Raw genomic sequence first — 15,023 nt, 5'->3', positions numbered from 1 at the left:
CAGCTTCGCAAGCCGCTACGTACTCTATCTCCATAGTGGAGTCGGCGATGCACCCATGTTTAGTACTTTGCCACACTATAGCCCCTTCGTTAAAGAGTAAAGTTTGACCCTGATGTGGATTTGTGAGAGTCCTTATCAGTCTGAAAGTCAGAATCCGTGTATCCAGTAAGATCAAATCCCTAGATCCATACATGAGCATGTAGTCCTTCGTTATCCGAAGATACTTGAGGATGTATTTCATTGCGGTCCAGTGACCCTAGCCTGGATTAGACTGATATCTACTGACTATGCCTACAGCGTAGCAGATGTCTAGACAAATACAGAGCATCATGTACATCAAACTACCAACGACAGATGCATATGGAACCCGTCTCATCTTCTCAACCTCTTGAGGCGTCTTAGGACACATGTCCTTAGACAAAGTGACTCCATGTCGGAACGGCAGTAGACCCCTCTTGGAGTCTTGTATCGAGTGCTTGAGCAACATCTTGTTAATGTACGATGCTTGAGATAGTGCTAGCACTTTGTTCTTATGATCTCGAAAGATCTATATACCTAGAAAAAACTGAGCCTCTCCCAAATATTTCATTTGGAAATGGGTCGCTAGCCATTTCTTAATTGCAATCAGTAGACCTACATCATTCCCTATGAGTAGTATATCGTCTACATACAACATTAAGAAGATTACTGTAGTGTTGATGATCTTCTTGTAGACACAAGGTTCATCAACATTTTGGTCAAAGTCATACGACTTGATCGCAGTATCAAATCGTATGTTCCAAGATCGAGACACCTATTTCAGCCCGTAAATGGACCGATTCAGCTTGCAAACCTTTTGCTCTTGACCTTGGGCTATGAATCCCTCAGGTTGCACCATATAAATAGTCTCCTCAACATTGCCATTCAGAAAGGTTGTTTTGACGTCCATTTTTTAGATCTCGTAGTTATAATAAGTTGTAGTGGACAGGAGGATGCGGGTCGATTTTAACATGGCAACAGGTGAGAAAGTCTTCTCATAGTTGACTCCCTCTACCTGGCTATAATCCTTTGCCACAAGTCGAGCCTTGAAAGTCTGTACCTTCTTATCATCATTGTCTTATCCATGCCTTCTGATAAGACAATGAATCCTCAACGTCGCCATCTGCTACCATAGCAAGGATTTCTGTGAAACCTAGATAGAAAGCAGGCAGGTTCGCAACCCTCCCACTACGTCTAGGTTCCCTCAACTCTTAATGTGGAACCGACCTACTAGATGAACTCTCATCAACAACTCTTGCTGATGTAGCAGGTTCTTCAACAACTCTTGTGGAAGTTTCAGTAGTTTCATTTGAAAGCTCACGCAACACGACTTTACTTCGTGGATTGTGCTCCCTTATATGATCCTCCAACAGGAAAGTAGCGTTCGTTGAAACAACTACCCTATTTTCCGTTGGATCATAAAAATAACCCCCTCGTGTACCTTTGAGGTAACCTACAAAGAGGCATAACCTCGACAGTGATTCCAACTTCTTGGGATTAGCCTCAAGCACATGTGCAGGGCAACCCTAAATGTGGAAGTGACGTAAACTAGTTTTACTCCCGTTCCACAACTCCAAAGGTGTTCTCACAACACTCTTGGAGAGAACACAGTTGAGTATGTATACGGAAGTCTCCACTGTGAAACCCCAAAATGAGCCCGGTAAGGAAGCGTAGCTCATCATCAAACGAACTATGTCCAATAAGGTCCTATTTCTCCTTTCCGCTACACCATTTTGTTGAGGTGTGCTCGATGCTAAGAGTTGGGAAACGATTCCATGTTCTATCAAATAGTCCTGGAATGTCGAGTCCAAAAACTCTCCACCTCGATTCGATCGAAGCGTTTTAATCCTCTTATCAAATGCTTTTTCAACTTCAGCCTTGAACTCTTTGAACTTTTCAAAGAATTCAAACTTTCGTTGTATAAGATAAACATACTTGTACCTAGAGTAATCATCAGTAAAACTCATAAAATACTCATAGCTACCTCAGGCACACACATTAATAGGTCCATAAAGGTCAGAATGTACTAACTCAAGAGGCTCCTTGGCTCTATAACCTTTTCCAGTAAAAGGTCGTTTAGTCATCTTACCTTCAAGGCAATACTCGCACACTGGTAAAGAATTTTCTTCTAACTCACTTCGAAGTCCATTCTTCACCAATCTCTCAATCCTATTGGGATTGATGTGCCCTAAACGTAGATGCTAAAGATGGGCATTTTCTTTTGGAAAAATACGTCGACGTTTTATTTGAGTTATGACAATTTTAAACAATTCAGTGTTATGGTGGGAATTAATGGCTAACGGCCTTAGCACATATAAATTAGATTCCAGATTTGTTGTACAAATAATAACACCATCTTTATGAATAAACACTTTATCCACATTGAAAGAAATAGTGTATTTACATTATAATAAACACTTTATAGAAAAGAGGTTTCTCTTAAGTTCAGGAAGAATATATACATCATTCAAAACTAGAAAGCTATTCTGTAAAGCTAACTGGAGCCCTCCCACTGCCACAACTGAGACGACGTGCCCAGTGCCTAATTGCATCGTTATCTCACCAGCTTCTAGCTATCGCCAGGATCTAATCCCCTGAAAAGAAGAACAAATATGATTAGTGGCACCAGAATCAATTATCCAGGTAGAATCATCATTCTCCAATAAACAAGTTTCAAGTACAAGTAAATCATATTTACCTTTATTTGCCTTAGCCTTAACTTTGGCGACTTTCTTCTCTTTCAGATAGCAAGGACAGCTCCTCTTCCAGTGTCCATCCTGATCCAGTGGAAACACTTTCAACCGGTGGACGCCTCCTTGGGGCGACAGACGGTGGATTAACAGGCGCCTTCCCTTTTCCCTTACCATCATTCTTCTTCTTTCCCTTTGCAGAGTTAGAAGTAGAAGGTGCAGACTTCGTTCCTGAGGTCAAACCTCTAAGGAACGTCTTGGAGGATGAAGCAACATTTGCCTCACCATTCTTCCCCTCCTTACTTTTCAGTAAAGATTGGTATGACTTTAACTCGTTGAGGAGAGTTGTAAGGTTATATTTCACTTTGTTAAGAATCACATTGCTAACAAAGTGCAAGAAGCTCTTCGGAAATGAATGCAACATTATGCTCACCTGGCTGCCCTCATCGATGGTAGACCCATTCAACTCTGCCACATTGAAGTGAACCATCATGTTAAGCACATGTTCACAAACATAGGTGCCTTCTTCCATTTTGGAGTTGAATATATATATTTAAGAGCCTCATGCATAAGTTATTCAGACGGTTGTCCAAACATCCCCACAGGAACTCCATGATCTCACGGGCTGAGACCACAGGCTCATGTTTCTTGGCCAAGACTTCAGAAAGACTTGCCATGATGTAGGCTCGGGCCTTCTCATTCGCCCGTGTCCATCACTCGTATGCCTCCCGAATATTTCGAGTGACATTTGGAGCTGAAATAGGACGACAGACCTCCATAAGAGCGAACATGAGATCTTCGATGATTAGGATCGTCGTGATCATGTGTTTTCATATCGAAAAATTGTCGCCAGTTAATTTTCTGGCACTTAGCAAAGCTAATGTGGCTGTTGCCATTTTGAAAAAGTTGTGCTAAAAATATGAACAAAACTTTATTAGATTTTTGCTAAACCACATTTAACCAATTAGTTTTGCAAAAGAGTTTCAAGTACCCTAAGTTAAAGACTTCTATTTTGCAATGATGCCCCAGTAAGGCAGGACAAACGTCACCGGTGGGGTGATCAGATGCCCCTTTGTTGAGATGAGACATTCTCAACCATTAGGCAGAACTAACTCTTGGAACCAAACCTGATGAAATCCTATTAAAATGATGAAAAAGATTAAAGCCTTAGGGTTGCTAATCATATTAAAACCGTTATCTTAAGTCTATGTCATCCAAGTTTTAAACATTTTAAAACTATGAATTCCTAAGTGAGCATGCATGTCTTTCTTATTGCTTTTAGTTCTAATTTCTCTTTAACCTTTAAAAAGAAACAACTAAAATACATCGCGCACAACTAGGTGCTTATAACACTTATAAAGTAACCTATGTGTCATGCTTCATGCAATGTTCAGTCATTACTATACATAACTTTTATATACGCGTAATAACCAAGAAAACATGCTTTCCATTCACCCTTAAACTATAACAATTATAATATAAAGATGATGCATGTCATGCTTTTTATGCATGCATAAATATAACTCTTATATTATATGATGCATGAGCATGCGCTTATATAATTAAATCATGCTTCTCTAAATTATAACATTTATAATAAAGAGATGATGCATGACTAATGCATAACCTAAGGTGGGATTTACTATATGTGCATACCATATGACATATAAAAAACCTTACATTGCATGTAATAAACTAAGGATTAATGGACCGGGATGAGCCTTTACCAAAAAAAAAAAGCCAGAATGAAATAACCCTATCTATTACATTTTTCATCGAGCGAATCGGTTCACAGACGAACTGGGTCTTGAATTGCCAGGAGAACTCCATCATGTAGTAAACACCGAAAGTAGACGATTTCCCAAGGCGCACTAGACGATAGGCGCAAAAACTAAACGATCACTTAGACAACAACAAAGCTGTGAAGCCTGATTGTCTAGGCGATCGGTTAACGTGGCGAAAGGTAAACGATTTACCGTGCGTTGCTAAGCGATCGTTTAGTCAGTTACTAAGCGATGAAGCTTGCTGAGCTAAATGATCGTCTAGTGCACGTGTGCGTTAAATGATACATGAGCATCCCATCATCTATGTGACTCGATACTCAGCAATCGCTTACCCTATTGTCTACAAGACCCGATCAACCCTTGCTTCAATCTTCTTCACGAATGACTCAAGACTCAAACAGACTTTGAATTACAGACTCGATAACGATTATTAATGCCCAAAAACGTAGGGGCCTTTACAATTAACCAAAATGTAAAAGAATTAAATGAAACTGAGGCTAACATCCACGAAAACATCCATTAATCCGCACATCCACAACCATTTAACGATTAAACAGAGCAGACATGCACCTACCAAGAACGTATATGTAATTCGTTGCAACAATGAAATTGGAATATCAAAACCTGGCTCTAATACCAATTGACGGAACTCTTAACGAAGAGCATCCATGAGCACATTCAGATCTTTCAGATTTCATTATGACCGAAATACAACATATACATTCCAACAGATAGTTATGCAAATTAACACTAATTAACGACATGCTTCAAACAATAAAAATACAAGGGAAAGAATTCTCATACCAGTTGAATACTCTCTTCAAATGTCGAACGCAAAAGTAGCAGAAGCACCTCTACGCAAACTCTATCGCCGAACAAACTAGTCGGCTGTAGCAAGACGATCGTCTACATGAACAGAAACAACTCGAACAAGCACGAACAAGTAAACAGCGAGGACGACACCACCAATAGAAGCCCTTGGTATTCTCGGAGTGAGAATCTAAAGTGTGATCTTTGGTAAATTTGGTAGAGGTCGGGAAAAAGACAAATCGTGTAGACGATAAGAAAGTGGGCGAGAAAGAGCTATCGCATAGCAAGGGTGCTTATCGTTTAGAAGAAGCTACACGATCGTGTAGGTTTTACTAAGCGATCATTTAATAAAGGTAGACGATCGTTTAGAAAATGTGGCACGCTATGCGATCGTTTAGGAAAGCTAAACGATCGTTTAGAAACAGGCGTGCGATCGTTTAGGCGCTGGTGTGCGATGGTTTAGACGATGAGCAACTATCGTATAGGCTCTCAAACTAGGCGATCGTTTACATTTCCACACCGATTGCGAATTTTCGAACATTTTGCAAAATGAAACAAATTTTTATTTTATTCTTCGGTTACAATAATCGACTTTGGATTCTCTCACTAACGCACGACTGAGAGAAGATTTTAGCCAATTATCATATAATTAACCAATTTAATAATTAATTAATATAATCCTATTATATTCTTACCCTATAGTTTGATATCACATATCTACTATAATAATTTTTCCTTCACTTGATATAAATCATATTTATATCTAATTTCCTCCAAAATAATGTATCTCATACATTTAGTCAATTATATCATATATAATTAACCAATCCAATTATATCATATATAATTGAACTCCCTCTTGTCAATTTGAACATTTCAAACTAATCCAAACACTGATTCTCAACTTTATCCAAGCTACCTAGGGGACCTAATGGACCTGTGGCTCGAAACTTCAACAGTACGTGAATAGTTGACTAAACTCTTTAGCCACGAGATCCACCATCTGTTAACTGCCGGACATTCCACTAAAGATCAACAGCTGAACTCTTCTTACCAGAGATATATTTTTGTGTCCATCGGATATAACCAATCATGAGTACGATGACCCTTCATAGATGTTTGTAAGTACAACTAGGCCAATTTACCGTTTTGCCCCTGTAGTTACATCTCACTCCTTAAGTACCACTGAGGCCTCTAATGAACAATACAACATAGTCCAACTATGTGTGAATGCCTCTCGGACCAAAAGAAGGTGTGTGGCGCCACATCGTTCAAGCTCTGAAATCAACCCTTAAGGGAGCTATCTATCTACTTACCCCTGCCTCGGGGAAAGAATGAATTCCATCTTGTGTAGCTGAGTTCCCAGCTCCCAAATCAGACGAATCCCTAAATTGGTAAGTTTGAATCGACGACTTGGCCAATCGCACCTATACAAATCAAAGGACTACCCTCAATGGCTGGAGTTCCCAACTCACTCAGGATTGGGGTCATGTTACCTATGGTCATCCTAGTGAAGTGAAGTCTCTGTCATGAACGGTGCTATATAACTAGATGTTAACACTTCGTGGTCAGGTCTTATACAAACTCTTTGTATAGGATGCCCCCGCTCGCATGTCGCCTATAAGAATGATCAGGATCAGACCATCTGTGATAAGTCACAACACTTGTGACCATTCCACAAAGCAGGTCGCATCCGTAGCATTGCCAGGATAAGGTTTCCCTCCTATATCCATATACTACAGACCATTTTGGTTATCACTCAAGACATGATCTACTTGTATGTCACATGCTTCAGTTACATACAGATAACCAGAGATTTTATGTTTATTGGTTTGTGGTAAAGCAAATAAAACATATAACTGAGCAAAAAATAAGATGTGAAGTAAATATCATATATTATACAACACAAGCATTCGTACAGTTTACAAACTATAGGACACGAGACTTTAGGGCATCACCCGCAACAGAACTAACAAAGATCAAATATGTTGAAAGAAATTTTGAAATGTACAAATTTGTGAGGAAAAATATTAATTGTATTGGATACAATTAAATGCATGTTTTATTATAAAGTTTATTTAAATGAGATTCAAATTATTTAATTTGAATAAGATTTGAATTAAATAAATAATGGGAGAATTAATTTATTTGAATATAATTCAAATAATTGATTATTTGATTTGAATAAGATTCGAATTAAATAGATAATGGGAGAATTAGTTTATTTGAATATGATTCAAATAATTAATTATTTGATTTGAATGAGAATAAATATTTAAATATGATTTAAATATTTAAACCTTGTAATATGAGATGTTAATTGGGTAACTATTTATTAATATTGGATATTATTAAGCATTTAATTTAAAATCTCTGTGGGTGGGTTGTCCTAATAGGATTAGGATTAACCCTGTAGATTTCTACAAATAGAACCCTAGGTAACCCTTGTGGAATACACTCGACTCTCTACAACCATTCTGCAAACATTTTTCCTTTAAGAAAATTCTCCAAAATTTTAGAGAAGGATTCTCTAAAAATTCTTCTTCCCTATTCTCTATTCCCTCTCATCTGTCAAGAGTGGTTCCCACAAACAGGATCCTTGCTACAGTCATAGCAAGGAAGATCTCGCGGAAAGAGGAAGCTTCAAGGAAAAGACTACCTGTTTGAGGAGAAGTTTTTGCTATAATTGTAGATCAGAAAAGATATGATGCTTAACCCATTCTTAATTATTTTTATTTTTAATTCACTCAAGAAATAAAAGAAACTAATCACACGCTTTTGCCGGGATTCAATTTCCTTCACATAAAGCTTGAGATATCTACTTCTCTTCTTAGCAAAACAACAAATAGTGAATAACTCACACTATTCACAAATGTTGCAGCCCATTTCAAGAATTCTTTTCTAATGTGGAAGGCTAGACAATACTGCAACCACAGAGCATACTTAGAAATTCAAGAAACTACAAACCTAATTCTTTGCACTACTTGTTGGAAAAAACCTCCCACTTCTATAACAAGAGAAACTAAAAGAAAGTAATAAAACTGAGAACACGAGAATTTACATGGAAAACTTTCAACTAAAAAAAAACCATGGACCAGAAAAATTCACTATGTGAAAAATTACTATAATCACATAGAATGATCCCCTCTCTCGACCCTAGTTACAATAGCTCTATCTCTCAAAACTTTTGACTACTCGCATTTTTCCCACTCTCAAACTAGAGAATATAAAAGGAATATAATTAGAGTTAGCATATTAAAATTAAAGTATTTCTAACTAAGACGACTAAAAACCAAAGACATTGACTCCTTTATAGGTTTGAGGCCGTTTCCCATTCTTCAATTTAACCGATGCGAGATTCGTAAATTTCAATATTGCCAAAATCCTAACACATTGTTTACACGAGGAATTGGAAATACTTTTGTGGTGTTGTTATTATATGTCGATGATATCTTGCTTACCTTGCAATTTTGAAATTGGTGCAGTGAAAGAGATATTAAAGTCACACTTTTTACTCAGAGACTTGGGCCAAACAAAATATTTTCTTGGATTAGAAATTTCTTGATCCATGTAAAGATTGCACCTTACATAGAGGAGATACTGTTTGCAAATCTTAGAAGATATTAACTTTCTTGATGCAAATTCTATTCATTTGCCTATGGTTCCTAATCTTCGTCTTTCAAACATTAAATGGAAGATTATTATATCTCCAAATTTCTCAACCTGGTATATCATTTTCTGTTCATTGCTTGAATCAATCTCTTCAAACGGTCTATTACCCAGCATAGGAATTTGTCACAAGCTTAATGCCTTTGTTGATGCGATTGGGGAGCATTTGTTGATACTAGAAAATCTGTCGCAAGCTTTTGTATGTTCATGGGTGAATCTTGATTTCTTGAAAATCTAATAAACAAGCTATTGTTTCGCGTTCATCAGGTGAAGCCAAATATTGTGTGCTTGCAACTTTGAGTAGTGAATTGGTTTGGATCAATTAATTCCTTGAAGATTTGCATCTTAAGTGTGCTCTTCCTACACTTTTCTTCCATAGCATCAAATCCAACCTTTCATGAGCAAACTAAACATATAGAGATTGACTGTCATTTTGTTCAAGAAAAGCTTGCTGTCAAATTTTCAAGTTATTTCCTATTCATTCAAATTTAGAATTGACTGATATTTTCACTAAAGCACTAGCTTCTGTTTCATTTTTCTCCTTTTCAGGCAAATCAGGTGTCCTTGATATTCACACTCCAAATTGAGGGGGGAATATTAATATGTAATTAGTTGATGCTTAGTTAGCGAGTTTGTTAACTTTTTTATATTCTGTTATAAGGCAGTTCTTATTTTGGCTATTTATTAGGAGGATGTGCACTGTTGTTGTTGTTGATGCTTAGTTAGCGAGTTTGTTAAATTGAAGAATGAGGATGGGCTCCAAGCCTATAAAAGGAACATATGCCTCTAGTTTTATGTCGTCCCAATTAGAAACACTTTAAGCATAAATATGATAACTCTAGTTAAAGCCCCTTTATGTATTCTCTAGTTTGAGAGTGGGAAAAGGGTGTGAGTAGTATAAAAGCTTTAATAGAGTTCCCTTGTAATTGGGATCACGAGAGAATTATTCTATGTGATTGTAATAATTTTTCACATAGTAGATTTCTTTCTGATGAGTCATGGTTAAGTGGCATCAGAGCACCATGTTTATAGTTTCTTGAATTTCTAAGTATGTTGTGTGGTTGCAACATTGTTTGACTTGCACATAAGCAAAGAATTCTTGAAACAGGTTGTGGTATTTGTGAATAGTGTGAACTGTTCAATATTTGCTATTTTTCTAGGAAGAGAAGCAGATATGTCAAACTTTATGAGTTCACTAAAGTTTGATATGAAGAAACTTGATGAAAGAATAGACCTTGGCTTGTGGCAAGTGCAAATAAAAATTGTGCTGATACAAGTTGGGCTACACAAGTGCAGGAGCAATGATAATGTTCTAGTGCAGTCCAAGAGTGATTCCAGTAGAGGTTCAAAGAAGATAGGTTGTTGGGAATGCGGAAAGTCTGAGCACATAAAAGATAGAGTAGGTTTGTTAGAGGGCCATGGACCGAATGCTGACGATGTCTTTCTTGTTAGGGGAGATGGTGACTTCCTCTAAAGAAGATATAATTCATCTTTGTGGTATGTTTGTTTTACCATGATAGAGGATGTGATGTTAACGGTTCCATAAGTTTGCACACAAGCATTGACTTGGCGGTTATGCAAGGTGTGTGGTGGAATTTGTTAGGTTTTTGGCAAAATATTAGAAATGCAGTTTTTCCCACATTGGTTAAATTGAAGAATGAGGATGGACTCCAAGCCTATAAAAGGAGCCTATACCTCTAATTTCAAGTCGTCTTAGTTAGAAACACTTTAAGCTTAAGTGTGGTAACTCTAGTTAAATTCCCTTTTATGTATTCTCTAGTTTGAAAGTGGAAAAAGAGTGTGAGTAGTATAAAAGCTTTGAAAGAGTGTTGGGATCCAGAGAGAAGAATTATTCTGTGTGATTATAACAAATTTTTACTCTTTTAATATCTCTGTTATTATTATTATTTTTTTTTTTTTGCTTATTCTTGCATAGAAGTGGAAGGTATTTCCCAACTCATTTTAGTCCCTAAGTTTTCAAAATTAGGTTTAAAAGGTACATCATCTAATAAATCTATTGAATTTAATTACAAAATTAATTAAAAATATGATGTGGCAAGATGACTTGGAAAAAAATATTTTTTTAATATTTCCCACTTCTATCTCTTCTCTCCCCTCTCCTCTCTTCTCCATCTCGATGTCTATTTTTGTCCATCAGATTAGAAATTTGCTCGTTTTCAAGATTCATCTTCATCTAGAGTGTTCATGTGAAAAAGCTTGTCGACATTCATATTATCGGTCAATACACTTCGTCTACAACTTGTCATAAGCAACTTGCATCCGTCTCTAGAGTTGATCTACAAGGAATTCCAACATCTACAATATCAAGTTTCCTCCCCAATAAATCATCTAAAATAAGCACGATTCTTGTATCATTTTTCAATTTGTGATACAATACCTTCGCTTTCCTTCCTAACTACACCACTTGCATAAATCCAGGTCTTGTATACTTCAATTTGTACTTGGATGTTGTGTACACTAGGGGGTTTGCCTATTGCCACTTTGATCACATGATTAAATGAATTGTTTTCCACCAATAATTTAAATTTGTCCATATTTACAGTTTTTTTTACATTATATTATATCTGTTAATACTTTTGGTCTAATGTCTATATTTGCAATTGTCCCTTCCAATAATTTCTTTTACCATCTTCTTTGCTTTTCTACTAACTGGTGTCGTTAGACAAAGCAAAAGCTTGAATGATTGGAACCAATTTCATCTTCTTGGACATGGATGTGTGCAATGATTTCATCTATTTCTTATACAGTCTCTAAAACTTTAGAGTTGATTTCATAGCCCTTGCTACCTCCTTCATTATGGTAAGATGTAGCATCATAGTCTCTAAAACTTTAGGTTTTTTTTTTTTCCTTTTCTTAAACTCTTATTTTATTCTTATCTCTTTACTCCATATTCAAACAAATTGGATTAACCTCCATTTGAATTTAAGAAATTTTTGGATATAATAATTTGAATGTATAAGTGAAAAGGAAAAAGAAGTTAGAAGTTTACTAGTATAAACTAGATGAGAGAAAGAAGAGAAAAGTGAATAAATTGCATCTCATCTTCAAATTGAAAAAATGTCAAAGAAAAAGAGACATGGAGAAGGGAGGACAAGAAGAAAGAGGAGATAGAGAAGAGAGAGAAGTGAAAAGTATTAAAAAAATATTTTTTTCTCAAATCATCTTGACATGTCATAATTTTAATTAATTTTATGTCTAAATTCAATAGATTTATTAATTGAAGGATCTTTTAAACCTATTTTTGAAAACTTAAAGACTAAAATGTTCCATTTGAAGGATCAAAGACATCCTATTCTTAAAAATTCAGGGACCAAAAAGGTATTTTTTTAATTTTAAAAATAAAAGAAAATTTTCAATGATAAAAAAAAATATCAAATTATTTACAAAATAATAAAAAAAAATGATAGACAGTGATAAGTTTCTATCAACGTCTATCACATAGTATAATAATAGACTTCTATACGTTTCAACTTCTATCAGTTTTTATAAGATAAAAGATTAAATTTTACTATTTTATATAAATAATTTTCGTATTTTTCTATTTTCGAAAATCTCAATCAATAAATCAATAAAACTCTCTCACATTCCCCATATACGTGATAACAACAGAACGGGATGGATGCAACTGGATATATCAAAACAAAAAATTGTGAAGCAATTGGAAAAATTCTCTCAAATTTCACTTCTAGGGCATCATTTCAGAAGTGTTTCCTACAAAATTAGCTGCAGCTAAATGTGCTTTTACTTCATTCTTGATCGTAATAAGCCACGGTGCTCTCAAATTTCCAGAAATCAGCACTTCCAGTTTCCAATTCAACTTCATCGTCATTGTTATTGAAGAGTCTCTGATTCCTCTGGTTGATGATTTTGACAACATTGTTTAAGATTCGGGAAGTTCTGGAGGTCAATTTCTTATTCTTTTCTTCTCTTTATAAGTTATTTTGATTTAGTCTTGTATTTATGGTGTCCAAATCCATTGGCTTCGTAAACCCATTTCTTCCTAATAGGATCACCTCGTCTTTCTTCACTAATTCTTCCATTTTAACCTATTCAACACAACCAAATCTTAATTATGATTCGGCCTGTGGATTTTCTCATTATGCAATTATCAATGCTTCTCTTCAATCTCAACCATTAGAACAATCCCTTCACAATTTTAAACTAATGGTCCTTAAAGGGTATTGTCCCAGTTCATCCTCTTTCAATAATGTGTTGGGTCAACTTGCTAAATCAGGCAATTTGCATAGAACTTGGTGGTTTTTCTCTGAATTTTTGGAGAGGACTCAGTTTGATGTGTATAGTTTTGGGATTACGATTAAAGCCTTTTGCGAAAATGGAAATATAAGCAAAGGTTTTGATCTTTTGGCTCAAATGGAAAGGATGGGCTTGTCTGCTAATGTTGTTATATACACTATCTTGATTGATGCTTGTTGTAAAAATGGTGACATTGAACAAGCTAAAGTATTGTTTTCTAGGATGGATGACCTTGGTTTGGTTGCTAATCATTATACTTATACTGTCATGATTAATGGATTTTTCAAGAAAGGATATCAGAAAGATGGTTTTGAGCTTTATGAGAAGATGAAGCTTGTTGGGGTGTTACCCACTTTATATACTTACAACAGTCTTATTAATGAATATTGTAGGGATGGGAAGTTGAGCCTTGCATTTAAGTTGTTTGATGAAATGTCTACAAGAGGGGTGTCATGTAATGTAATCACATACAATATTCTAATTGGTGGGTTATGTCGTAAGAGACAAGTTTCGAAAGCTGAATGGCTGTTAGAACAAATGAAACAAGCTCATATAAATCCAACTACTAGAACATTTAATTTGTTGATAGATGGGTTGTGTAACACTGGAAAGTTGGACAAAGCCTTAAGTTACTTTGATAAGATGAAGTTGATTGGTCAGTCTCCAACTTCTGTGACCTACAATATTTTAATTGCGGGTTTCTCTAAAGTAGGAAATTCGTCTGTGGTTTCGGAGTTAGTGAGAGAGATGGAGGATAGAGGCATTTCTCCCTCTAAAGTGACATATACAATTCTGATGCATGCGTTTGTCCGATCCGATGATGTAGAGAAAGCCTATGAGATGTTTCGTCTCATGAAGAAAATTGGTTCAGTCCCTGATCAGCATACATATGGTGTCCTAATCCATGGTTTATGTATGAAAGGTAATATGGTAGAGGCATCAAAACTGTACAAATCAATGGTAGAGATGCATTTGGAGCCTAATGATGTTATCTATAACACAATGATAAATGGATACTGCAAAGAGTGCAACTCTTACAAGGCCTTAAAGTTTCTTGAAGAGATGGTTAAAAAAGGAGTAACTCCAAGTGTGGCTAGTTACAGTTTCACCATTGCAGTCCTCTGCAACGAAGGGAAGTCGACCGAGGCAAAACATTTACTTAAAGAGATGATTGAAGCTGGGTTGAAGCCGTCGGAATCTCTCTGTTGTACAGTTGGTTAAGCCAAATCCTGTGCACAAAAATAAAAATAAGAACAAAGGCACTTTCAATGAGACAAAAGGAAGGTAGAAGATTGAGATGCTATTATGGGAAATCTGTGGTGTCTTGAATTGAAAGCTAAATTTCAGAAAAAATGTCATTTTGGTTTGTGTACTGTGAGATTGGTTCAATTTTAGTCTATATTTTTAAATGTCTTATTTTAGTCCTACTTTTAATAAATCTTAAATTTAGTCCTTCAAAGTTTAGAGGGAAATATGATATGTGAATATGTTTTTAAAATTTAGAGGGAAATTTCTAATAAATTACTAAAAGTTTTTGAAAAATCAAACAAACAATATGAACTAAATTTAAGATCGAAAGTATAGGGATTAAAACATTTGAGAGTACAAGGACTAAAATTGAATAAAATTTGAAGTAGATATTTAAGATGATATTTTAACAAATTTCAAAATACATAGACTAAAATGTTGTTCAAAAGGAAAAAAAAAAAATAAGACAAATTATATTTTAACCTAAGTTCTACCGTTTGGCAAAAGGGTGTATATTGGATATTGTTTG

The 15,023-nt window shown here is 35.7% G+C and overlaps 1 protein-coding gene across 1 annotated transcript; it reads left to right on the top strand.

Moving 5' to 3' along the window:
* Positions 1 to 12,601: 12,601 nt before the first annotated feature.
* LOC120077173 (Pentatricopeptide repeat (PPR-like) superfamily protein) lies at positions 12,602 to 14,673 on the top strand. Its single transcript, XM_039031078.2, has one exon. It carries the CDS (start codon positions 12,953 to 12,955, stop codon positions 14,465 to 14,467), a length of 1,515 nt encoding a protein of 504 aa, XP_038887006.2. The 5' UTR covers positions 12,602 to 12,952; the 3' UTR covers positions 14,468 to 14,673.
* The last annotated feature ends 350 nt before the right edge of the window (positions 14,674 to 15,023 follow it).

Source organism: Benincasa hispida, chromosome 5 (genome assembly GCF_027475165.1).
Source record: "Benincasa hispida cultivar pf3 chromosome 5, pf3_genome.v1.1, whole genome shotgun sequence".
Lineage (NCBI taxonomy): Eukaryota > Viridiplantae > Streptophyta > Magnoliopsida > Cucurbitales > Cucurbitaceae > Benincasa > Benincasa hispida.
Note: the sequence above shows the minus strand (reverse complement) of the source record. Positions and strands in the feature narration are given on the sequence as shown.